The sequence below is a fragment of the Prionailurus bengalensis genome, chromosome B1, assembly GCF_016509475.1.
Source record: "Prionailurus bengalensis isolate Pbe53 chromosome B1, Fcat_Pben_1.1_paternal_pri, whole genome shotgun sequence".
Lineage (NCBI taxonomy): Eukaryota > Metazoa > Chordata > Mammalia > Carnivora > Felidae > Prionailurus > Prionailurus bengalensis.
The window spans coordinates 44,048,778-44,076,363 of NC_057344.1; the positions used below are offsets into that span (position 1 = coordinate 44,048,778).

The 27,586-nt window shown below is 43.2% G+C and overlaps 1 protein-coding gene and 1 pseudogene across 9 annotated transcripts in view; one reads left to right on the plus strand and one right to left on the minus strand.

Annotated features, from left to right (window-relative positions):
- Positions 1 to 27,586, minus strand: part of TACC1 (transforming acidic coiled-coil containing protein 1) — a 121,592-nt gene that overhangs the window by 63,462 nt on the left and 30,544 nt on the right. For 4 of the 9 annotated variants that reach the window (XM_043563863.1, XM_043563849.1, XM_043563831.1 and 1 more), the window contains exon 1: positions 27,101 to 27,340. The exons of 1 other annotated variant lie outside the window; for it this stretch is intronic. In XM_043563863.1, the coding sequence (XP_043419798.1) occupies positions 27,101 to 27,177 (77 nt within the window). In that variant the 5' untranslated portion in view covers positions 27,178 to 27,340. Of the gene's footprint in view, positions 1 to 27,100; positions 27,341 to 27,586 lie in introns of those variants that run through there. 4 more of the 9 variants (XM_043563882.1, XM_043563873.1, XM_043563839.1 and 1 more) reach the window with 3 other exon arrangements.
- LOC122473397 lies at positions 16,079 to 16,611 on the plus strand (annotated as a pseudogene).

Sequence of the window (27,586 nt, forward strand, 5' to 3'; positions counted from 1 at the left end):
CTGCTTACCCGGCATGAAAGCCACAACTAAGAATACCTCACTCTGCCACAGAGAAGTGCCACTGCCAGCAGGAGGCCTGCTTTCCTGACCCACCTCGGTCTAACCAGGCAACAACATGCTGATGTCTGCACGAGGCAACATCACATGAAGCGGATAAGGGCATCTGACATATTCAGATACGTTAATGTTACAGTCTCAACCCTGCAAGATGAGATGTTCTTACCTAGAGGCTATAATCACCTGTAGAATTACAATCTTCACTCCACTACCCAAATACTCCCAAATCAGAATTCATACTACATATTTACACTGCACATTATATCATAAAGACATCCTCCTTTTTTTTTTTTTAATGTTTATTTAATTTTTTTTGAGAGAGAGAGAGAGAGAGAGAGAGAGAGAGAGAGAGAGAGACATAGCACCAGTGGGGCGGGGGCAGAGAGAGGGGGAGACACAGAATCTAAAGCAGGCTCCAGGCTCTGAGCCATCAGCACAGAGCCCAATGTGGGGCTTGAACTCACAAACCGTGAGATCATGACCTGAGCTGAAGTCAGATGCTTAACCGACTGAGCCACCCAGGTGCCCTAAGAGAACCTCCTAATTTTTTTTTTTTAAAGAAAAGCCAGATTTATGTCTGGCTACTCTTCGTTAATACTCTTTCAGAGTTCTACAAAGATTAAAAGGGATCTAAACTGTATCCATTAAATACTTGGCCAAGCTCCCCACCTAGGGCCTGCTCAGAGACCCTTGTCCAGGCTTTCTGCTGGTGAACAACTCTTGGCAGGTCCACCATATCACAAAAGTAAAGTCTGACTTTCCCAGAAAGTATGCTTTTCAACCTGGGTCAGGATCAGACCGACGGCAGAATTGCCACATGGCAGTTAAATAGTGTGTCAGCCTTCAGTGGGAGGTGGGGGGAAAAAAACAAATATATTTTATGGTGTTTACACTGAACTAGTATCATTTAAGAGCCAGTTCTATGAAGTTCTCTCTCATCCCTATCAGACAGCATGAATGTATGTTTATTGACTTTATGAGAAAGTTCACTTTAGCTCCACCCTGGGAGGTAAGAGGGTTAGAGAAACAGTAGTTGAGTATGAAAGACAGAAGCAGAATTAGGTCTGTTCATTCCAAGTGAGGAAAATAACCCCAATATTATCCCTAATTCTTCCCACCAACTACCACAAACCCAAAGTTGAAAAGAAGCCAAAAATGAACACAAAAGATCCAATTAAAGCAGTGAACGCTTTTTAAATTTAGAAATACCTTCCATTCTAGGAGATAAAAGTGGTTTTTCCTGCTAAACAGCATTATTGCAATTACAGAGTCGGTTAAACAGGTAGGCAATCTTGTAAAATTACTGTTATTGATTTAGCACTTTTTGTTTTCTTCTGTTGAATTTGTATTCCTTTCCGGCAGATTAGGCATGAAGAAAAGTGGACCCTCTGAGTCAGGCAGTGCTACATATTAAGCCTCAGACAAGAAAACCATCTGAAACCCTTTCTAAGTTGTTCATGAATTTAAGTTTCTAATAATGAACATTACCCCAAATTTGAGAGATCTACTTTACTTCATTTACCTAGGTTAGGCAGAGGGTGGAATCTAAGGCTTGAGTTAAAGAGACTGAAGGAATTTAGGAAGTCGAAAGAGAATAATATTCCTACTCCTGCAGCCATTTTATTCCCTCCCCTCTCCTCTACCCAACCTCTAAAATAAATCTCCCAGATAATACACCTGGAACACTAGAAGAACACTGATCACATGACCCGGCTTTTCTGAGATCATCCTGATATCAAATATTCTACCTGCTCTCCTTGTAAATACATGTCCCCATTTTCAATTTATGAAACATTGTCACTAAGAAGTTGAAAGGTAATAGAGAGGGAGGACAACTGGAAAGGACAGCAGAGATTCATGGGGGTGGGGGTCAAGAAGGGAATATCCAAAATAACTGGGGTACCCACTCCATGTAAATCCTCACTCTGGGATGTGGGGTGGGGGGGGTGGGGATTTCATGACAGTAACTCTTTGTGACTGATAATCTTCCTGTGTTTCTAAGGAAAGGAAGAAGCAAACTCCTTGACATGATATACCACCAACCTTCATCTTTTTTTTTTTTTTTAGTTTATTTATTTATTTTGAGAGAGAGAGAGAGAGAGAGTGAGTGAGTGTGGAGGGGCAGAGAGAGAGGGTGACAGAGAATCCCAAGCAGGATCCATGCTGTCAGCGCAGAGCCGGACGTGGAGCTCAAACCCATGAACCGAGAGATCATGACCTGAGCCGAAACCAAGAGTCAGATGCTTAACCAACTGAGCCACCCAGGTGTCCCTGACCTTTACCTTTTTAAAGCAAAAATGTAACTGCCATATATGGGTTCTGAAACTGTATGTGTGTGAAAATTGAAGGAAAATATGTTCTTTTATATGTCCTGTTATACCACAAAGTGGGGAGAAGGGAAACCTGTCCTTTTTGTGTATGTTAAAATTTTTTAAAACTCCAAATGTTAACACATCACTCATTTTCTTCACTAATAAACAAAAGCTAACCAAGTAGCTGAATAAATGGAAAGATGTTACAAAGTCTCAAGTTGGTTAAATTAAATATTTAAAGATGGCAACATTACCCAATTAATGCATAGGTCTAATGCAATTGCAATAAAAATTCTTAGGGTTTTTTTTTTTCCTTGGGATTTGTCAATGTTTTCCAAAAATTTACTTAGAAACAAGTGAGCATATTTTAGATTCTTAAAAAACAAAATAAACAAACAAACAAAAAAAACAGAGTCAAACAGGGGATTGGGTCTACAAGGTATTAGGATACATTTATGCCAAAATAGGCATATCCTTGTTCTGTGAAACAGAATGGAAAGCCCAGAAAAAGAGACTACCAAATATGGGGATGTATTATGTGATAAAGAAGATATTATAATACAGTGGGGAAGGAAAGGATATTTAATTAGTGGTTGCAGAGTAAGTGGTTGGCAATGGGGAAAAAGATCAAGTTAAAACCTTACCGCAGAACATATACCAAGATGAATTCCAGATGGATTAGATGTCTAAATAATAAAAATCAAACCATGGGGAGAAAAAAAACCCAGAAGCAACAGAATCTGTCAAAGCTCTGTCGAAAGGATGACTGTCTAATCTTCCAAGTAATTAATGAAATCACACACAAAATAATGATTGCAGATTTGGCCACATAAGAGTAAAGCTTCTAAATGTTTGCCTTCAAATTAAAAAGCAAATGACAGGCTGGGGAAAATAATAGCAACCCAAAGCTAGTATTGTTATTACCTAAGACTCTCATGAAAATCATTAAGATCATCCAAACCTCAACAGAGAAACGAGCAATTATAACTGCTTGCTATGTGTCAGACACTATGCTAAGCACTCTTTACGTGAATTATCTCCTCTAATCCCTGCCCTCTGGCCCCATAGTATTGGAGGATATTATTATGAGGAAGGTATTAGTATGGCTTTTTTTAAAAACCAGGTCAAGTTGACTACATTTTCAACTTCTAGAGTAGGGACTCTGTATCTGAGCTTAGCAAGAAGGGTTTCAGAAGACTGTGATCTCCTTGAAATTACATGCAAAATTGTGTGTGCGTGTGTATGTTTGTATTTACACCCATCTCCCCCTGCCTCGTCCCCGTATCCAGTCAAGCTCCACTCCAGGAACAATGCTTTAGGCTGATTAAAGATTAATTTCTGAATCTGAAAGTAGAACCAAAAATTTTTCTTCCTCCAAAAGGTACAGGGAAGTTCTAAACCCAAAGGGCCCTTACACAGAGAACCCAGACCTGCCAGGGATTAACACAAGAGGCAAGCTTGGGTGACACGCAGAAGGGTAGAGCCACGGGTACCAGTGGGCAGCCTGTGGGTCTGATCTAAGAGACACCCTCATTCCTGGGGAGCCAAGGCGCCACCAAAAAGGAGATTTTCCCAGGGACTTCCTACTGATACATATGAGTGTCCTCAAGGACACAAAAAATTGGGTCAGATATCAAAGGTGCACTTTATGTGGGAGATGCAAAAGAATCAGTTTTGTTTTTTTTTTTTAATTTTTTTTTTCAACATTTATTTATTTTTGGGACAGAGAGAGACAGAGCACGAACGGGGGAGGGGCAGAGAGAGAGGGAGACACAGAATCAGAAACAGGCTCCAGGCTCTGAGCCATCAGCCCAGAGCCTGACGCGGGGCTCGAACCCACAGACCGCGAGATCGTGACCTGGCTGAAGTCGGACGCTTAACCGACTGCGCCACCCAGGCGCCCCAAAGAATCAGTTTTAACATCCCTGTCTTTGGGGTGCTCTCCTTTTAGGATACTTCCTTTGGAGTGGCATCTTCTGAGAAACCATGTTGCTGGGGTACACTGGACTCTGGGAGTCCCCCCTTATCTGCCATGTGTCTTTTTGTAATTTCAGTTACCCGCGATCAACCATAGCCTGGAAGGGGATGAGTCTCCTTCTTACACATGGTCAGAAGATCAATAGCAGCCTAATGCTAGCTCTCAATGCCTACATCATTCACCTCGCTCTATCTCATCACATAGGCATTTTATCATCTCACATCGAAAAGAATGGTGACAGATGAACACAAGGGAAGGGAAGCAAAAATAATATAAAAACAGGGAGGGGGACAAAACATAAGAAACTCTTAAATATGGAGAACAGAGGGTTACTGGAGGGGTTGTAGGAGGGGGGATGGGCTAAATGTGTAAGGGGCATTAAGGAATCTACTCCTGAAATCATTTTTGCACTATATGCTAACTGGATGTAAATTTTTAAAAAGTCAGTAAAAAAAGAAAAGAACGGTGAGTGTAGTACAATGAGATATTTGAGAGAAAGACCACATTCACTTAACTTTATTACAGTATGATGTTATAATAGTTCTATTTTATGGTTATTGTTGTTAATCTCTTACTGTACCTAACTGATAAAACAAATCATAGGTATGTAGAGGAAAAAACACAGTGTATACAGGGTTTGGTACTATCTGTAGTTTAGGTACCCAATGTATCCCCCGTGAGTAAAACGGGCCTACTGTACTAGGTAGCAGACTCTTCCCATCTAGGAAAAATTCGGAACTGTGGCGGGGCTCAGTGGGGTATGGAGGCATGGGGCAGAATTCCAAGGCCCAGTTACGTGGAACAGTACATAACAGCACGTAAGCTTCCCAGTTACGTGGAAGCTTAAGAATATGGGGAGCTCTGAACACAATGATAGGGCCCCTCTGGAGACCTTGGAGGGGGCCTACCCAAGTGGGGGGTCCTGAAGTTTAAGCTTCATTAGCTTCGTGGTAAATTCAACCCTACCCAGAGGGCAAAAGTGATCCTTGTGGCTCTGGAGTATCCAGCAAAACTTCAACCTGGTAAGTGAAAACATTGATAGACTGAGGGAAGGGGTCTCACTGACCTCCTCTGTCTTCTGAAAGGCAATGAAAAATTTTAACTGTTGGAAGCCTGATAAAACCGTTAAAAGTTCTCTCCTATACGAAGTGTGATACATATACCTCATGGTTCTATTGCTTCTGTACAAATACACACACACCACACATATATAACTTTAATTAAGGTGAAAAAGCAGGGGTGCCTGGGTGGCTCAGTCGGTTAAGCGTCCAACTGCAGCTCAGCTCATGATCTCACAGCTTGTGGGTTCGAGCCCCACGCCAGGCTCTATGCTGACAGCTCAGAGCCTAAAGCCTGCTTTGGATTCTGTGTCTCCCTCTCTCTCTCTGCCCCTAACCTGCTGATGCTCTCTCTCTCTCAAAAATGAATAAACATTAAAAAAAATTAAGATAAAAAAGAAAACATGTAATCCTTCTTCAGCATTGTGTGCGTTATGCACTCTTACCCTTTGAACTTCCACAACCACTGTAGCAGAGTCTAACTTCCCCCCACAGCCATTATTTCCTTGTTTCTTCTGGCAAAAGAATCCCCTGAGTTTCCATGGGCCACATGGCCACCCAGTAGAGGCCACATTTCCCTGCCTTTTCTGTAGCCAGGCGTGGTCTTGTGACTTCGTTCTGGCCTGTGGGATGTGAACTAGGTGGCAGATACAACTTTGGGGCGATGTCTTTAAAAAGAAAAGTGCTTGCCCTTGCCCAATGTTGTGGTCTGGTGCTGAGCCAGCTTCTACTGTGTGGACCAGGACCACACTCGGGAGACGGTGGAACAAGACGGACAGAGCCACGCCAGGCTGACCTCTGGAGCACGGCGGCCTGCTGCCCTAGACTAACACACCTGAGGACTGTTACATAAGAGAGAAACAAAAGTCCATCTTTGGTTTGAGTCTCTTGGTGCTATAGCAGCCTCTCCTCCCCCTTCACAATACAACCTCTTTTGGGGCATCTTAGCATCTTAAACTCCCTCAGCTGGCTATATGGAAGAACCTGCCTTAAATTTCATTCCAGATCATTGTGAGAAGGACTACATTTTGGTTCTTTCAAAAATTCATCTTGGGGCATCTGGGTGGCTCAGTTGGTTAAGTGACCAACTTGGGCTCAGGTCATGATCTCACAGTTCATGGTTTGAGCCCCGCATCAGCTTCTGTGCTGACGGCTCAGAGCTTGGAGCCTACTTCAGATTCTGTGTCTCCTTCTCTCTCTGCCCCTCCCCGCTTGTGCTCTGTGTCTCACTCTGTCTCTTAAAAATAAATGTAAAAAAAAAAAAAAAAAAAAAAAATTAAAGAAAATTCGTCTTATATCACAGTTGTATCTCTCTCTTTTCTTTTTTTTCACAGAGCCCAACACAGGGTTTGAATCCACAACCCTGATTCAAGACCTGAGCTGACATCAAGAGTCAGATGCTTAACCAACAGAGCCACCAAGTACCCCCTCAGTGGTGTCTTTTTCTTACGGCCAGAAAATTCCCCAACTGTGAGACTCAAGCCTGCCATGTAGATGAGGTGGTCTAACTACTCTGAAAACAGGACTGAGCCCACCTTTCTCCTTACTGTAATGACTTGAGTTGTAATACTTCCTTTCTGGAAAATTAGGCAGCAGTTTCTTTTATTTTTTTTAACGTTTATTCATTTTTTGAGAGACAGCGAGTGAGCGGGGGGTGGGGAGGTGGAGTGGATAGAGAGAGGGGGAGAGAGAGAGAGAGAGACACACAGACACAGAATCCGAAGCAGGCTCCAGGCTCTGAGTGTCAGCACAGAGCCCGATGTGGGCCTCAAATTAGGAACCATGAGATCATGACCCAAGTGGAAGTTGAACATTTAACCAACTGAGCCACCCAGGCACCCCTGGCAGCAGTATCTTTAAAGATGACAGGTATAGACGAAAAAGCTGAAGAGACGACAAAGTCAATGCTTAGTTTCCTGCAAAGGCCAGATCTTCCAGGCAGAATGGATTTGGATATTGTACAAAGGATATAATCTTCTTTGAGGAGGTTTTCTTGAAGATAGTATGATTTTACAAATCCAGAAATACTATATAATAACTGAGTATTTTGCCAATTCAAAGGCTAAAATCATAATTGACCCAGGACCTGGTTGAGTGTAAGGCGTCCAAGTCTTGATTTCGGCTCAGGTCATGATCTCGAAGTTCATGGGATCGAACCCCACATCAGGCTCTGTGCTGGCATCGTGGCTCCTGCTTGGGATTCTCTCTCTCCTCTCTCAACCCCTTCCCTGCTTGCTCTCTCACTGTCTCTCAAATAAACATTTAAAAATTTTTTACAAAAATAATTGACCCACATTCTATAAATAATCATCGTTGTTCTTTGGCTTTAATACCAACTGGTGTTAATAATAATTGCTGGTACTCACCCATAAAATATTTTTTTAGAAACTATTTTCTTATGGACTCAGTTATCTTTCAGAACTACCATAAGCAAAGTTATCCTTAACTGCTCTTAGTACCTCATCATGTAAATACAGTAATACTGAATGGATATTCTATTTCCTTTCACCAAGGCATAGATAACCACTAAGTAAAATGTATTTGCTTTAAATTGTTTTCTGAACAAATGATAAGTCAGTGACTCCAAACCTAAGCATCCACCCTAGATCTCACAGAACCACAGGAATTTTTAGATGGAAAGGATCTTTCTTTGAGAAAGATCACTGAGCTGAATATCCTTGTTTTCAGATGATCAGATGAGTCCCTGAGACATTAAGGATTGCCCAAGGTGCAGTCAGGCACCAAAGTTTGTATGACTAGGACTCATAACCTTTTGGGTGAGAAGTATGAATTCTAGGCTTTTTCCTCAATCCTAAAGCATATGCACACTTCATATGTATAACAGAGATACAACTCCCTGCCCCCCAACATTCATCTTATTTTAAAAGGCAACTTGAACTATTTTATAAAGCATTTTAAATACCTTTATTAAGGGAAATAATCCATACGTTCATTCTTTCATTCAATGATTCCACAGATTTCACACATGACAAAACAGATCTAGTTCCTGTCCACACGGAGCTTGCACATTAGTGAGTTTAGGAAGCAAAAAAATAAATATGTAACTTACAAACGGTTGTGCATGCTGTATCAGAAAAGTGCAGGGACTATGACAAAGGCCAGGGGCGGTGGGGGGATTAGTGGTGATAAATCAGGGAGGTGACATCCTGAGGCCTGAGGGATGAATGTGGTTAAGTGTGGGGTAACAGCATCCTGGCAGAGGGCAGAGGAGCCTCTGCTTTGGAGCAAGTATGGCTAAAGCTAGGCCAGCCAGGGGCGGAATTGTCCAGGTTAGATGGGTGGAGTAGGAAGGGCATAGGTTGTCCAGGGGGCCCGCCGGATCGTGGTGCTTGAAAAGGTGCATTTTGGGGCGCCTGGGTGGCGCAGTCGGTTAAGCGTCCGACTTCAGCCAGGTCACGATCTCACGGTCTGTGAGTTCGAGCCCCGCGTCAGGCTCTGGGTTGATGGCTCAGAGCCTGGAGCCTGTTTCCAATTCTGTGTCTCCCTCTCTCTCTGCCCCTCCCCCGTTCATGCTCTGTCTCTCTCTGTCCCAAAAATAAATAAACGTTGAAAAAAAAAATTAAAAAAAAAAAAAAAAAAGAAAAGGTGCATTTTTGATGACACAAAAAAAGAACAAAGAAGGAAGGAAAACTCACCTACAGTTGTGCTTTTGATAAACAGCCACTGTTAAAATGCTGGTGAGCAATATACCATTTTTATCTTTTTCAAAGCACTTTAACATCTGCAATCAAACTATTTCTATTTTTCTACTTATTATCTGTCTTTCCCAACTAGACATGGCTCCATGAACACGAAGCACCTTGTCTGTCTTGTTCTGTCTGATATTTGATGACCAAATGAACAGACGAAAACTTCCAAATACTCCTGGTGAATATAAACAAGCATGTACTTAGAGGAGAATGGATAGGTATGTAGGTAGACAGACAGACACTTGTTACACAAATGGGATTTAAATACCATGCTGTCCTCTGCTAGAGGTGAGGACTTCATCCCTGCTTCTCCTGTTTCATCAGGATCTCTGCTCCCTGGGGGAGGGGGGATGGGGGGTGGGAGCCAGGATGTGCAACCAATGCCCTTCCTGACCCTGCAGAACCCAAGTGTTCTGCTCTCTCTTTGCTGCAGTGATAAGCCTCTCTGTGTCTACGACATTTATCTTGTTTCCCGTGGAGGGATATTTAGGGGTTCATTGTCCCTCATTATAAACGAAACTGTGATGAATAACCCTATGCACACATCTTTTCACACACATACAATGACTTCTTAGAGTTAAAACTCTAGAAATGGGATTGTAGTATCACAACACATTTTAATATCTTGATGCACATAGCAAAATTTGTTGTACCAATTTACCTTTAAAAAAAAAATTTTAACATTTATTATTTTTGACAGAGAGAGACACAGAGCATGGGGGGGGGGGAGGGGGGTTGGGCAGTGAGGTGGGGAGAGAGAGAGAATCCAGAGCAGGCTCCAGGCTCTGAGCTGTCAGCACAGAGCCTGACCTGGGGCTAGAACTTGTGAACCTCAAGATCATGATCTGAGCCGAAGTCAGACACTTACCTGACTGAGCCACCCAGGCACCCCTAATCTACCTTTTTAAATGACAGTGTATGAGACAGCCTTTTCTCTAAATCTTAATCAACACTGAATTCAGTTAATCTACACTATGGTAAATAGGTGGAAATGACATGCCATTATTGGTTTTATTTGAACACATTTGATTGCTAAATGAAGTCTGAATGTATTTACTTATTTGAATGTATTTATTGAACCACTTGCCGACTTCCTTTCTTCCCATCTCCCTTCCTTTCCTTCTTTCTCTGGTAAACAGAGTGCTTAAGTCCTCTGCTTTAAACCAGTAGTTCTGGGGCACCTGGGTGGCTCAGTCTGTTGAGTGTCCAGCTTCGGCTCAGATCATGGTCTCACAGCTCATGAGCTCAAGCCCTACGTCAGGCTCTGTGCTGACAGCTCAGAGCCTGGAGGCTGCTTCGGATTTCTGTGTCTCCCTCTCTCTCTCTCTGCCCTCCCCTACTTGCACTCTGCCTCTGTCTCTCAAAAATGAATAAATGTTAAAAAATTAAAAATTAAAAGTTAAATAAATAAACCAGTAGGCTGGTCTCTGCATCACCTCAGAATAAGAAATGAAATTCTCAAGCCCCACCCTGAACTTACAGAATTAGAAACTCTGGGGGTGGGTCCAGCATCTGTGTGCCCTCCAGTGAGAAGCAGCCACACAGGAGACCCTCCTTCTCTACACAGGAAATGGGTCTCTAACCTCCAAACTAGAGACAAAAAGCTTTTTTTTTTTTTAAATATTTTTTAATGTTTATTTATTTTTGAAAGAGAGTAAGAGCAAGCAGAGGAGGGGCGGGTGGGGGGGGGGCAGAGGATCCGAAGCAGGCTGATGTGGGGCTCAAACTCACCGACCATGAGATTATGACATGAGCCGAATCAGATGCTTAACTGGCTGAGCCACCCAGGCATCCCGAGACATAAAGCTTTTTGATCAAAAACAAGTTCAATATTTCCTCCTCAAAATGGCATTTGTGGACTGAATTTCATTTACTATTTTCTCATATTCAAAATATTCTTAATTACCTCAACAAGACTCATGAGTCCATTGTATCACCAGCACCTAACTCACAATGGCCCAAGACAGCTGTAAGAAGTATTTCCTATTCTTGTCTGCCTGGCATCACTACCCCTTCTCTGAGCAAAACTCCACATTTTCTTTGAGAAGCCATCCCCTCCCACCCTCAGGGCCGGTGGTTTGGGTATCTGGCTCCAGATGTAGGAGTGGGAGAGTGAGTCAGGCCTGACTAAATACCACATTCCACAACCAGCCCCCCAAACCACCACCCCCACACCTGGTTCTGCAAAGGGCACATGACCCAAGCACAACCACCTTATGTCTCCTGACAACCTCTCCAAACACTGTCACCACTACCTCTCCTATTTCCTGTATCAAACCTGTGCCCTCTGATAGGATTCCAAAGAAAATCCAGCATCCTAACGGAGGGAGACATGCTAAAAGCTGCCCACAGGAGCCACCTGTGGGAGAAATAGCCTCTACCATGGTAACTACAGTGTGTTCAGCAGGCATCCCAGGGCACAGGCTGGTATCAGCAGACAGTATATGCACAAATGTGACTCCACACCGGGATTAGCCAACATGATGGGCATTTTCATTAGTCACTGGCCTCTTGGTTCAATAATCCCTTTATTTAAGAAGCTCTGTAAGCCTCAAGTAATGACAGCTGGTAGACACATTTCCCAGGCTGGTGGGTGCCAGGAATGGATCTGTGGAGTTTGTGTGGTAACATTCTTCAGTCTCATTCCAGGGCTCCTGATACATCTGTTTGGTAAAAAGGGGCCTCAGATGTTCCCAGAATTCACTCTCCCTCGCCAACACCCCCAACGGCCAAATTTAAAGAAATTCCCTAATTCTTAGATACTTATTGAAGTGTCTTTGTGCTAGAGTCTTTCTTTTCTCCCTTTGGTTTTTTATTTTTTCCCCCTCAAATAAGATATGCAGAATTGTTTTATCTCCAGCACCTACACTTCAATTAAATTCACTCATTCAAAAACTTCTATTGAGTGGCTCTCAGTACCCGCAAGGCAGGCCAAGGGAACTTGGCCTCTCTGAAATCGACACACAAAACAGGCACATTACAGACAGCATAATGCAAGGAACTGATTTGTTTCACACATCCCCAGCCTCTGCCTGATGAAAGTGGAGGAAAGCTCAAGTATGACCAAAAAAGGAAACAAAATGATTCAGCTTCCATAGAGGGTTTTCAAATGCGTGAAGGGAAAAAGTATGGGGGAGAGGAAGAAAAGAGGGAGGGAGGGAGGGAAACCCAAGAGCGGTGACGTTATCGACTGCAAAAGAGAAAAGTGAGCATGCTCCTCTCAAGATTATTCTCCTCCTGGAGAGCTATTTTCATGCTGATAAATAATGTAGCATCAAAAAAATCTCTCTGCTTTGTAAAGAACATGGGAAATCTAGGATTTGATACTGTCAGCTAGAGTATTCATACTCTATTCAAGACAGACAGCTCTGAATACAGCTCTTCAGCTCAGCAGAGGAAACCACAGTCATCTGACATCTCTATGTATGCAACTGTCACAGCTCTGTGAGAAAGGATGTGTGGGAAAATCAGGGCTGGCAACACAGTGCATGTTCATACACGTACACCCCCCCCCCCATACACACAGCTCACACATAGGCGTGCACAGCACACACAGTCACAGAGACCCACATACACCCCCCCCATACCTCTACACAGTCACATGCACACCATACACACATATACAACAGAATCACACACACCTCACACACATGCGTGCACTACATGAGTCACACACATACACATAGCCCTACACAGACACACACACACACACACACAGTCATACACACCCCTCAAACACTTCAGTCCCAACACAAGCCCCAGCCCCACTGACCGTTCGTACAGCAGTATGGAATCGATCAAACAAGACAGACAATTATCAGGGGTATAAAAACAACTTCTACTTAAAAGAAAAAGACCATAAAACTGGGAAAGTTCTGCCAAATGAGAAACACAAGGAGAAATTAAAACCGGTAAGCCTAGGGAAACAAAGACTGAGAAAAAGAAATGTTGGAAGAACCAGTCAAGTTAGAGTTTTGGTCTCTGAAGAACATTCCTCAAAAACTGGGCTAACCCACTCTCATTAAGGAAGAACTGGCATCCTGTTGGGTTGGGGAAACACCGGTGTCCCCCTTTCTCTGTGTGAATAAAACCTACTGTGGGGCGCCTGGGTGGCTCAGTCGGTTGGGCGTCCAACTTCAGCTCAGGTCATGATCTCACGGTTCGTGAGTTCAAGCCCCGCATCAGGCTCTGTGCTAATGGCTCAGAGCCTGGAGCCTGTTTCAGATTCTGTGTCTCCCTGTCTCTCTGACCCTCCCCCGTTCATGCTGTGTCTCTCTCTGTCTCAAAAATAAATAAACGTTAAAAAAAAATTTTTTAAACCTACTGTACAGATTTGCCAGCCATGTGCTACAGCAGCCACCAGAGGGCACCAGAAAGTTCTGTCACACATTCAATCAACAAATATTTTTTAAAGAGAATTTCTTCAAGATTCATGTTTCTATAAATACAAAAAGTTACCATGAGCCCCTTCTGCATCCAACACAGGTGTTTATTCTGGAACTCAACCTTTGCACACCAATAAACAACACACGAAGGAGGGAGAAGTCTTCCAACTTCTCAGAAGCCACAAAAAGTATGCTCTGAATCATGTGATTTGAAGTGAAGAGAAACAACACACCCATGAAAAGCTCCTTCCTAGCCAGCGGGAGACAGAAATATCCAAAAATTCAATTTCATTCCCCGTTGTTCCCTATTTTCATTTTTCCTACATGTACTGAATATCTGATGACTCTTTTATCCCCACCCAACAAAGGAGTCCACAGAAGACACTGTCTCATCTCAGACCAACCTTGGTCAAGAACTAAGGAGATGGTGGCTGGCGCCCCCTGGTGGGAGGACTGGAGAACAGCGCCTCCTACCTGGCAAGAAGCAGGTAAAAGAGGCCCCACTCCACACCATCCTACCGCTATCTCTTTCCTCCCCACTATTGTCAGCTACTTTTGAAATTTGGGCACATCTCTTAGTTCTAATCTTATCCTCAAGGGAACCTTCCAACAAGCACTTCAGGTATCAACTGTTAAGGTGGCCCATATTCTTCAGAATTTGACTTGTGTTCCCAAATGTCATTACTAGGACTCATACTACGAACCATGGCTTCACACATGGGGACCCAGTGGAGGCACAGGTTCGCCAAGGCACAGGAGGCAATGGGGGACGGGACTGTTCTCAAAGAAATGCTTAAAAGGTGATGTCTGGCAGGTAAAATGTCATTCATCTTCCCACCATTATTTCATGCCCAAGCCTTCCTAGTTTTGTTTTCTCAAACCCCTATTTAAGAACAATTTGGATGTAGCCATAGAAACATAACATTTTGCAGTTGTTAGGAAAGCAAGACTCACAGACAAAAATAATTCAGCAAAGAAACCCAGGAGAGGCATTCTATCTGCTCTGTGTAAATGTAATATAGTATATGGGTATTTATCTACAGAATGGGCTGGACAACGTTTCTCAAACATTTACTTTCCTGAAACCATGTTATCACTAGGGAAAAAGCCATAAAACTTATTTTCTAGCAGATAACAGAAGCCGCTGCTAGTTAATGAGTTGCCTACATGGCAGACCCACTCTGGAAATGACTGGTAATTTTGTTTCTTCTGCTTCAGCCAGGTTCATTAGGCTTGAATCCCAGTGCTACCATTTACTACTAGCTCTGTGGCCTTAGTTTCTTAACTTTTCCCAGGCCTCAGTTTATTTGTCTGTAAAATTCGGATAATAATATACCTCATGGGGTTTAGGAAAGGATTAAATGAGATAATTTTCAGTGGCTTCAGGATCTCTGATCCTTCTAACTTTAATGTATTGTATATATGTGTATTTTCATTTGGAAAAAGCCTACAAACATTTGATCATATAATCAAGGGATCTGTGATCCAAAGGAGTTTTAAGAGCTGCTGTTCTCAAGCAGAGCATCTTTATAAGATTCCTGGGGCTCCTGTCCTTATCAGTGACATATCATGCTGTCAGGCTTCTGTGGGGGCATGCAGTATGAGACAAGTGTATGGGTTATATTAGAAACAGAACTGGCCTGCTTTCAGAAAATAGCTAGGACTCTAAAGTTTCTATGTAATACTCCTAAATTTACACAAGCCAAATATAATTTCTTTTGCCTACAACTGTTATTAATAGCATTTGTAGCAGACATACCATAAGATTGGTCAAGCCAAAACTGTACTATGTACAGGCAAAAAAGAAATTTATATCCACAGTATCCTTAACAGTGATAATATGAAAATGAAGAAGTGTCGACATGAGGAATTCTCTTACTTTCCAAAGTTACCAAGTCTCTACAGGTAGAAGAGCAGGCGGATAAAGGACTAGTAGAGAATAGTGGTTAATCATTTGCAATTCCTTATAGAAATCTACAAGGGCTTTATATCATATCACCATGAAAAGGAAAGTCTAGATGGTCCACAGAAAGTGTATGTGTTACAAAACATGCAGATGACCTGAGAGTATTTGAAGGCACCACTGTTTCCATACAGGAAGATAAACTGTTTAAAATGAAACCTTCAAGTGGACCCTAGATTGACCTATGTCAGTGTAAAATCTGTGAGGAAAGCTCTAGTATGGATGTTCTTTTTCTTTTTAACATTTATTTATTTTTGAGACAGAGAGAGACAGAGCATGAACGGGAGAGGGTCAGAGAGACAGGGAGACACAGAATCTGAAACAGGCTCCAGGCTCTGAGCTGTCAGCACAGAGCCCGGCGCGGGGCTCAAACTCACAGACCGTGAGATCATGACCTGAGCTGAAGTCGGACGCCCAACCGACTGAGCCACCCAGGCGCCCCTGGGTGTTCTTTTTTTCCCCAAGCTCCACACATTCCCCTCCATTCCCGAAATCATCTCCACCTGTTTGACTCTTCAGCAAATGTCCTGCCCTCAAATACTCAGATTTTAAACATTTAAAATAAGAATGGAAAGACCTTTTCACCATTTTTCCTTCTTCCCAGCTGCTGCAGCCATGAACATCAAGCTGTGGGGTTTCAGTGGGAGCAAGATGTACCCAAGACACGGGAGGCACCACAGCAAGACTGAGGGGAAGGTTTTCCAATTTGTTCATGCAAAATGTGAGTTGGCACTCGTTTCCACAGCAGATAAACTGGACTCTCCTCTACAAGCACAAAAAGGGACACCTGGAAGACACTCAAAAGAAAAGAACTCACAGCTCAGTCAAATTTCAGAAGGCCATCACTGGTGCATCTCTTGCTGATATAATGGCCAGGAGGATCAGAAACCTGAAATTAGGAAGGCTCAATGAGAACAAACCATAGGGGCTGCCAAGGAAGCAAAAAAGGCTAATCAAGCACAGAAAAAGGCAGCAATGGCTGCTGCTAAGCCTCCCACGAAGGCAGCACCTCAGTAAAAGACTGAAACCCATGAAGCTTTCTGCACCTTTAGTTGGTGGAAAATACAAAGTTGGCAGATCAGATTTTTAAATAAACATCTATTCAAAAAATGAAAAGAGAAAAAGCATCAAGTGTTAAATAGAAGGAAAGAGAGGTTATACTCTAATACTCAATATTTTATTTATTTATTTGGCTAGTGTGGAGCCCAATGCAGGGCTTGAACTCACAACCCTGAGATCAACACATGAGCTGAAGTCAAGAGTCAGATACCTAACTGCTTCAGCCATCCAGACACCCCTAATACTCAATTTTTAAAATGCTATTACAATCTGCAGGAAAAGAAAGGATTAATGCAGGTCTTCCTCAATTTACAATGCAGTTATATCTTGATAAAGCCATTATAAATTGAAAATATCATAAGTTGAAAATGCATTTAGGGGCACCTGGGTGGCTCAGTTGGTTAAGCTCCTGATTTTAGCTTAAGTCATGGTCTCACAGTTCGTAGGATCAAGCCCAAGTCAAGCGCAGAGCCTACTTGGGATTCTCTCTATCCCTCTATCTCTGCCCCTCCTGCTCTCTCTCTCTTTCAAAATAAACATTAAAAAAATGAAGAAAATTCATTTTATATGTCTAGCATACCAAACACCATAGCTTAACCTAGTCTACCTCAAACGTGCAAAGAACACTTACACTAGCCTACAGTTGGGCAAAATCCTCTAACACAAAGTCCATTTTATAATAAAGCATTGAATGTCTCAAATGGCTCAGCTGGTTAAGTGTCCAACTCTTGATCTCGGCTCAGGTCTTGATCTCAGGGTCATGAGTTCAAGCCCCACACTGGCCTCTGCACTATGGAGCTACTTAAAGAAGGAAGGAAGGAAGGAAGGAAGGAAGGAAGGAAGGAAGGAAGGAAGGAAAGAAGAAAGATTACTAAATGTAATGTGGTATTCTGGATGGAATTCTGTAACAGAAAAAGGATAGCAGATAAAAGCTAAGGAAATCTGAATAAAGTATGGACTTTAGTTAATATATCAGCAACAGTTTCATTAACTATAACAAATGTACCATACAAATATGAGATGGTGATAGAGGAGATTGTGTGTGGCATCTACAGGAATTCTCAGTAAGTCAGCTGAATTTTTCTGTAAGCCTAAAACTGTTCTAAAATAAAAAGTTAATTTAAAAAATACCTCTCCAACAAAACAAAAAAAAAACAAAAATGGTGGAAAAGGGTTGCTAGATTTGTGTGACACAATTTTGTCACTCATTAGCTATGAGACCTTGGGCATGTTGTTTAATCTCTCTGTACCCTTTTCCTCTGTATAAAATAGGAACTGAAAATTATACCTGCCTAATAGGGTTATTTTGAGAATCATTTAAATAAACGCATGTGAGACATTAACATTTTCCTAGCACATAGCAAGCACTCAATAGATGTTAGCTGGCCTCATCATATAAAGAATCCTCACAAATAAATATGAAAAATTAATATCTCATTACAAAATTGACAAATAGAAAGAAATTTAAAAAATTACAGCTGGTTAGTAACATATAAGGGAAAAGTTCACTCTCATTGATAAGGACAAAAGAAATAAATAAATCAAAATTATATATTTTTTCTTACCAAACTGGCAAAGATTCAAACTGACAGTGCCCAGAACTGGAAAGGATGCTATAAAACTATAATACATGTAGATACTATACCATGTCAGTATAATGACAGAGAAATGTTAATAACATTAAGTCAAAAAAATCAGAATGTAAAACACAGTATAACCCCACTTTTGAAAAATATATTTACTGGAGAAAAAGAGACAGTAATAAAATATACCAAGATATTAACAGTCATCTCTGGGTAATGAGATTATGAGTGATTTATTTTCTTTACAATTTTGTGTTTTCTAAATTTTCAGATTTTTAAAAATATACTTTATGATTATAAAAGAATATATGCTTCTAGTAGAAAATCAGGAAAAAGGAAACATTTGTATATGCTACTGAATAGCTAATAAACAAAAATGAAGACAGGGTAAGGGGCTGAAAAAGGAAACTCTAGTCCCCTGAATGTGCTGATGGGGTGGGCGGTGAAGTGCCGGGGAGAATCATAGGAAGTTGTGGTTTCCTGGAACCCCCCACCATTTGGTTGAGCCCCTCTGCAAATATCCTTCTCCCCAGTCTCATCCAGGGCTGCCATGGTGGTTTGGCCAACCCCTCAGCTGAAAACTTCCATCTATGGCTCCTGAAATTAAGTCCAAACTCCCACATAAGCCACAAAGACCCCACACCCAGACTTTATCCACTTCTCCAGATTCACCATTTCCCGACGCCACCAGCCCATTCCACATACACCTTACCCCCAAATCCTCACCACTCCCCAGACACGGCAGGCTCCCCACACCACCAGGCCATGCTGCACACAGGCTTTCCTTGCACCTGGACTGCCCTTCCCTGACCCCCTCACCTAGCAACTCATTCATCCTTCAAGACTCCTTCCAGGGTCAGTTTCTTCTCTGCAAACAGGTGGGTTCCCTGATGCTCATCTCTCAGGACGTCTGACCCTCACAGTGATTCCACTTTCCTGCCTGTCTCTCAGGGGCTCCTGTCCACATCTAGGTCCTCTTTGGCTACACGGTGCCTGAGTGTCTGGCTTGGAGCAGGTTCTCAGCAGACGTCATGGGGTGAAAAGTCTGGCTGGAGATGTTGGGAAGGCAGGGAAGGAGAATTTCTGGGACAGCATACTGACACTGGAAGGCAGTCTAGCATTCTCTCAGGCAAGGCTGGCTGCCACAAGCCAAGAAGAAAAAGCCACAGAGAAAGAGAGAGATATTAAAACATACACACACACGTACACACATGTACACACACACATGTACACACACGCACACTATCTCAAGAAACCCCAAGCAGCTAAGACAATCTTGAAAAGGAAAAAAAGTTGAAGGACCATACTTCCTGTTTCAAACTTACTACAAAGTTACAATCATCTAAACGGTGTGTCACCAGAGTAAGAATAGCCATATGAAAGCCCAGAAATAAAACCTCACATACATGGTCAACTGATTTTCAACAAGGGTACCAAAACCATTCAACCAGGAAAGGATACTCTTTTCAACAAATGGTGCCAGAAAAACTGGACCCACATTCACTCAAAAGAAGGAAGGAGTCCTTACCTTACACTAGATGTAAAACTTACTCTCAAAATGGATACAAGACCTAAACTTAAGAGCTAAACTATAAAACTCTTAGAATAAGACATAGAACAAAATCCTCATGATGCTGGATTTGGTAATGATTTCTTGGATGCAACACCAAAAGCACATGCAATACAAGAAAGAGTAGTTAAGTTGGACTTCATTAAAATTAAGAACTTTTGTGCATCAAAGGATACTATCAACACAGTAAAAAGGCAACCCACATAATAGGAGAAAATGTTTGAAATGACATATATCCAAAGAACGCCTGTAACTCAATAACAAGAAAACAAACAACTGGGGCACTTGGGTGGCTCAGTCAGTTAAGCGTCTGACTTTGGCTCAGGTCGTGATCTCACAGTTCACGAGTTTGGGCCCCACATCTGGCTCTGTGCTGATAGCTCAGAGCCTGGACCCTGCTTCAGATTCTGTGTCTCACTCTTTCTCTGGCCCTCCCCGGCTCAGGCTCTGTTTCTCTGTCTCTCTCTCTCTCTCTCAAAAATAAAAATAAAACATTAAAAAAAAAAAAAAGGGAAAACAAACCTAATCCAAAACTGGACAAAGGACTTGAATAGACATTTCTCCAAAGAAGAGATACAAGTGGTCCATAAGCACATGAAAAGATGATCAATATCACTAATCACTAGGGAAATGCACAGCAAAACAAAATGAGATGCCACTTTACACTCATTAGGCTAGATATGAATTAAAAAAAAAAAAGAAGCAAAAGAAAGTGTTGGGAGGATATGGAGAAACTGGAACCCTCATGCATTGCTGGTGGGAATGTAAATGGTGACATACTGGGGAAAACCATTTGATGGTTCCTCAAAAAGTTAAACATAGAGGTACCGTGGGGCTGATCAATTCTGTTCCTGGCATATACCCAAGAGAAATGAAAGGAGAGACTCAAACAGGTACCTGCACACTAACCTGCAGAGCAGAATTATTCACAACAGTCAAAAGGTGGAAGTGACCCAAGTGCCCATCAACAGACAAGTGCATAAATAGTATGTGGAGTATACTTATCATGGAATATTATTCAGCCATAAAAAGGAATGAAATTCTGCCCCACGATACAACAGGGATGAACCTTGAGGGCATTATGCTAAGTAAGCCAGACACCAAAGGACAAAGGACAAATATTGTACGTTGCCAGTTACAGAAGGGACCTAGACTAGGCAGACAGAGACAGAACGCAGAATAAAGGTTATCAGGGGCAGGGGAGGGGAGGTTGAGGAGTTACTGCTTAATGGGTGCAGAGTTTCTGTCTGGGATGATGAAAAAGTCTTGGAAGTGGATAGTTGTGGTGGTTATACAACATTGGGAAAGTACTTAATGCCACTGAGTTGTATGCTTATAAATGACTCAAATGGTGAATTTTATGTTACGTGTATTTTACCACAATTTAAAAAATGCAAACAAAACAACAACAACAAACCACCAAAAAACAAAACACACGGCCCACAATAGCCAGAGTGAGCTTTCTCAGAAGATGGGTCTCCATGTTCCATGGCCATTTGGGATGCAAGCAGTTCATTTCCTTGACCTTGGGTTAACAAATTCATGCACCCTGTGGCCCACTCTGCCTAGGAGCCAACTCAGACCTTAGAAAATCTGTTGCAAGCTCAGGACACCAGCAACTGAGCCTTCCCTGTTTTCCTTTTCTCTTCTTGATTTTTAATTTTTTTAATTTATTTTTTATTATTTTTTATTTTTTTAGAGAGCAAGAGAGAGCATGCACCAAGCAGGGGAGAGGGAGAGAGAGAATCCCAAGCAGGCTCCATGTTCAGTGTGAGCCCAACGCAGTGCTCAATCTTATGACAGTGAGATCAAGACCTGAGCTGAAATCGAGTCAGCTGCTCAGCTGACTGAGCCACCCAGGGTGCCCCTCGTCTTGATTTTTAACACTGAAACATGTACCAGCTTGGAGAAGCCACACTGAATGGAAAAGAGGGAAGAAACTGCGGAACAAAACTACACCTGAACCCCCTCGGAGTTTCAGTCCTTAACAGACCAACTATCTTCCCTTTTAATGACTTTCAGAGAGAGATTTTTCTTCCCTTATTAACTGTTTACTATTTGAACTGCCCCCATGGTCTAGAAGTTGTGATAGCTAAGCTCAACATACACATACAAATAATCCCCTTGTCATGCAATTCAAACCATTTCCTTTTGTGCTGGCTGCACTGGAGATGGAGCCATTCAAACATGGGCACTTAAAAATTTTCTATAGCAATCGGGAACCTAAGTGTTTTTAAGGACAATATAAATCGCACTGGGTTTCAGAAACATAATTCTCAAAGTTCACTTATTTTGAGTTATATTTTCCTGTGTCTAAAACTTCAAAGCCAGTGCTTCCCTTTTCATGTCAGGGGCATCTGTCCCAAAGTGACTTGCCCATCAAGGGGCACTTCAGTTTAATTGTTGCTGATTTCGCAGGTCACCAGAACCTTGTAGAAACCGCATCTGATTCACATGATCAGAAAGGTGCATGGGAAAAACACTCAAAACCTCAAACTCGTCCTGACTTTGCCAATGTCCTATTCCATTACGATATATTCCAAATGCAAACAAAGACTGGTCTAGAAATTTAATAAAAATTGACAGCAGGTTCATATCTTGCATTCCAGGCAGACAAGCTCAACGAGCAGTAAATGAATTAGTTACACACCATATTCCCTAATGAATAAGAGGCTTTGTTTATGTCATTGTTCAAATCTCTCCACAAATTACTTGTTCTTAGAAAACCCACCCTAGCCACATTTAAAAAAAAAAATCACCTAAGGAACCACTGATTTCAAATACTTCTCCAAAGTACCATATCCCCAAACACACGTCCATCCTCTTGATAGTGCATCTTTCTGGAAAATGGAAATTAACTGAGGAAAAAATTAACTTGAAAAAGTTATTGCCTTGTTGAATTAGGACACAAGTCAATCTTCCCTTCAGAAAAGATGCTGCTTTTTTCAAAAATATACATCCCAGGGGCGCCTGGGTGGCGCAGTCGGTTAAGCGTCCGACTTCAGCCAGGTCACGATCTCGCCGTCCGTGAGTTTGAGCCCCGCGTCAGGCTCTGGGCTGATGGCTCAGAGCCTGGAGCCTGTTTCCGATTCTGTGTCTCCCTCGCTCTCTGCCCCTCCCCTGTTCATGCTCTGTCTCTCTCTGTCCCAAAAATAAATAAACGTTGAAAAAAAAAATTAAAAAAATATATATATATACATCCCAAAGAAAATAGCATAGCATCTGGTTTATAGCTATATGTAAATGTACTCATAATAACTTAGGTATCGAGTCCTCAGTAAGTACCAGGCCCTGCACTAATAACAGACACCACTTCAAAAAGTAGTTACGAGGGGCGCCTCGGTGGCTCCATCAGTTAAGCGTCCAACTCTTGATTTCAGGTCAGGTCATGATCTCAACGTTGCAGGACGAAGCCTGGCACTGGGTTCCACACTGGGTGTCCAACCTTCTTGATATTCTCTTTACCTCTCTCTCTCTCTGCCCCTCCCCCGCGCTCGCTCTCTCTCAAAAAAAAGGTAGCTATGATTACTGCCATTTTAAAGATGTAAAAATTTTACTCAGCTGAAGAAATTAACTGTTTCCAAAGCTTCCTGAACTAAGTAAGCGATCTAGCTGGAATTCTAACCTGAGTCTGCCTCAGTCCACAGCTTCTGTTCCTAATCACCATAATGTGCAGCCTCCCTGAATAAATGAAGTGACATTTCCCCTACCATTTACCAAAGCAGCAGTTTTCTTTCTTTGGGTCTGGGGAAGGGAAACAGCTACAATTTTCAATAATAATCAGTATTGGGGAGGCTAGGTAGCTCAGCCAGTTTAGCGTCTGACTCTTGGTTTCCACTTAGGTCATGATCTCTTGGCTTCGTGGGTTGAGGCTTGAGATTCTCTCTCTCCCCCAGTCTGCTTCTCCCCCACTCACACTGTCTGTCTCTTTCAAAATAAATAAGCTTTAAACAAAATGTTCTTTAATGTTTTATTTATTTTTGAGAGAGTGCAAGCAGGGGAGGGGCAGAGAGAGAGAGAGACAGAGGATCTGAAGCAGGCTCTGTGCTGATAGCAGCAAGCCTGATGTGGAGCTTGAACTCCCGAACCAGGAGATCATGACCCGAGCCAAAGTCAGACACTCAACTGACTGAGCCACCCAAGTGCCCCCCCCCGAAATGTTCTTAATCATTAAAAATAATAATGAGTATTATCTTGGGGCTCCTGCATGGCTCAGTCAGTTAAGCGTCCGATTCTTAATTTCAGCTCAGATCATGATTTCACAGTTGTGGGATCAAGCCCTGAGTGGGGCTGCACACTGAGGATTGAGCCTGGTTGGGATTCTCTCTCTCCCTCTCTCTCTCTGCTCCTCCCCCACTCACACACTCTCTCAAAATAAATAAACATTAAAAATAATGACTATTATCTTAAAATCAGACATTTCTTTTCATGTACATCCATATTTCCTTATATTTCACAGTACAGCTGTCACGAAAGATTTATCTGGCTAATTTTAGCACTAGGTTAAATTATTCCAAAATATAAATTGTGAACATCCTGAAACATAATTTCTTCCTCAAAAGGCAGATGCCAGCAGTAATGCTTTCCTTGTGAGCTTTTCAAGTATTTATTTACTTATTAAAAAAAGGAACAATAGATTTTGAAAATGCAACTGAAAAGGCTTGAGTAGGAGAACTTCCTTGAGGTCAGTGTTATCCACGACAGCCATATGTCCGGCAGGAAATCTGCAGCCAAGTGACATTAACAATGAATCCCCCATTTTCTCAGACCCTGGAGACACTTGTGGCTTGTACATCTAAATAAGGCAGGGCTTGGACAAAGCATACTTTTAGCTTTTCATATTACAGGCATGGAATCTCATATTTCTAATCTTTGACCTGGTGCATGCCAAGTCGTTTGTAGGCTGACTTCTTAAACAGAATCTACACACTCTGATGAGACCAAATAATCCTATCACCAGCTACATGAGTTTCTGTGCTTCTTTTTTTTTAATTTTTAAAAAGTTTTTATTTATTTTTGAGAGAGAGAGAGAGACAGACAGACAGACAGACAGACCATGAGCAGGAAAGGGGCAGAGAGAGAGGGAGACACAGAATCCTAAGCAGGCTCTAGGCTCCAAGCTGTCAGCACAGAGCCCAACGCAGGGCTCCAAACCATGAACCAAGAGATCATGACCTGAGCCAAAGTCAGACGCTTAACTGACTGAGCCACCCAGGTCCCTGTGTGCTTCTTGATGTATTAAATTGGCCTATATTTCCAGGTGAAGATCAAAGATGGGCTTCTATGTTGATTATATTTAGGCAAGCTTTGCTAAATATCTAAGGTACGTATAAGAACTTCATTGAAGAGAAAGATCCTCTATCTATCGCCAAGCCACTGGATAATCTAACAACTGAGAATCAAATTCCTCACCCTAACAACTGAACCTTACACAGAAAGTACTGAGTTCGGCATGCTACCAGTGAATGATCCCAATATTTACTCTCAAATTACACAGTAAACCCTGCCACATGTTCACGATTAGTCAATTTTTATCCTTAGGTAAAACAATATATTGTTCAGAGATAAAACTATAACTTGTTTTTTGTACATACATGATTTTATAGCACCTTCAGAACAGCCTATCAAGTGGACATGGTTTTCATTCCCGTTTTACAAATAAGGAAACAAACACAGAGAGGTTAAGGAACAGATAAAAGATCTCCAGCTGTTAACGAGCAGAGCCTAGAATTAAACCCAGGATTATGTGCTTCCAAAATTCTTAACTTCATCTCAATGTTACACTGCGTCTCATGTTTGTTTTTGAAAAAGGTTAAATCAACTTTGGCAATTTCCTTTTAGTAGGTACTAAGCATTGCTAATTCAGATTTCTGCCTTATGCAGGAAGAATTAAAGGAAAAAAAAGTGGGATGCAGTCTGCCAGCTGAGACAAAAGTTTGCTTCCTAAGACAGCCCTAACTCTCCTGTGGGAGGCAGCTGCAGCAAGAGGTCTGGAGTCAGACAATGGGAGTCCACCACTTTCTAGCTGTGTGACCTTGAACAAGTCACTTAATCTCTCTGTCCTTCAGTTTTCTCATCAGTAAAACAAGGGCAGTAACAGAAACGAACTCAATGTTCTTGGGGGTCAAATAACTTAAAAGAATGTTTTTGCGCATTGTACATGCTTGTATTTAGAGGGTTTTTGCACATTTTACACGCTGGATAATTGTCAGCTCCTCATACGATTAATAAGCTGCCTGAACTAAGTTTAGTGTTCATACATAAACATCAGGAGGCACAACTAACATGCCTATTATTTAGATATTCAGAAAGCTACTTTGCCTTGAAAAGATGATCAAGGGGCGCCCGGGTGGCTCAGTGGGTTAAGCCTGACTTTGCTCGGGTCATGATCTCACTGCTTGTGGGCTCGAGCCTGGCTTCAGACTCGGTGCTGACAGCACCGAGCCTGGAGCCTACTTGGATTCTGTCTCCCTCTCTCTGCCCCTCCCCTGCTCGCACTCTCTCTCTCAAAAATAAATAAACATTAAAAAGAAAGGAAAAAAAAAGATGACCAAAAGCCCTCCCATGGCACAGACTGTTGTATGTCAAGGCCCAGGGTATCCTTCTCAAACGAAACAGCTTTGTCACTGGCTGACTGAAAATACAGTATGAGTTCCTCTACATTACCTCACCTCCAAGTTACACACACGCTCCAAAAATAATTTTAAATGAAAAGGTTAACTATTGTTTGGGTTCTCAAGTAGTTAGCAACGCATCCTCTCTGGCGAGAAGCATGGCCACCTTGCAAACCGTGCAACTAATTTGCTCTAAATCACGTTCTCTAAAAGTGTTCCTTCGCAGCTTGCATTTCAGTTACTTGGTGTCCCCAATTGTTGTTGTCCCAGAACAAAAGCCTAATTGCTGCTGCTACAATACAGCCCTTTTTCTGAGATCATCATGAAGCCCTCGGAGCAAACAAGAGAGGGAGTTCTCATGAGCAGCAAGCACTGCATCCAAATTCCTGCACTCCAAAGGCCAACACGAGCCAAATTATCGGAGACTCGAGCCCCTTTCTAATATCTACACTTCCCTGCAAATAGCTGTCTCGCGAATACTTCAGAGCCCTTTAGGACACATGTGTTTTCCTGCCCGGACGAGTTCGGAAAAACTCGGGGCCCCTTTCTCCCACCCGCGCAGCGTGAACAAACGCCGGGCAGCAGCCCCGCCTGGGCGCGATTTTGTCGCGGTGGGGTCGTGGCCGGGCGCCCCCGGGCCCCGCAGGGCGAGGCTCGGGACGGAACGTCCCACCAGGCCCAACCCAGAGCCCCCGGGCGCGGGCGGGAGCGCCACCTTCCCGGACCCTGAGGGACCCGCGCCGTGCGCTCGCATCCCGGGCTGGCACGCAAACCCCCGAACGGCCGCCCCGCGGAGGGCTCAGGGACTCACGCGCTCTCTCGGGCTGTCGGGGGCCTCTCCCCGGCCGGCTCCCGGCCCCGCGGGCTCTGAGAGTGCGAGGCTCCCATGGCTCGGAGCTCTGCGCCCCGGCTGCGCCGGCCCGAGCTCCGCGGCACGCCGGCTCGACCCGGACCCTGGGCGGGGAGGAGGCGGCGGGGCGGGGGAGGAAGGGTGGGGCGGAGGGGCGGGCGGGTGGTGTGGAGCCCTGCCTCAGGGTCCCGGCCGCCGGGAAAGCCGGCTAAAGGGCGTTGCTCGAGACGCCGCCAACTTCGCCGCCAATTGCAGGGCTCGGCCTGCGCCGCGGCTCCGGACGCACGACCCGCGACGCCGCGGGGAGATGCTGAGCTGCCGGAGGGGCTCGGGTCGCGGGTTCCGCACTCCCAGCCGGGGAGCCGCTCGGCGGCAGAGGAAAACAGGTGGGGTGGGTGGGGGCCTGGGCGCGCCCCCGGGTCCCCACGGACGGGGAGACGTCGCTGT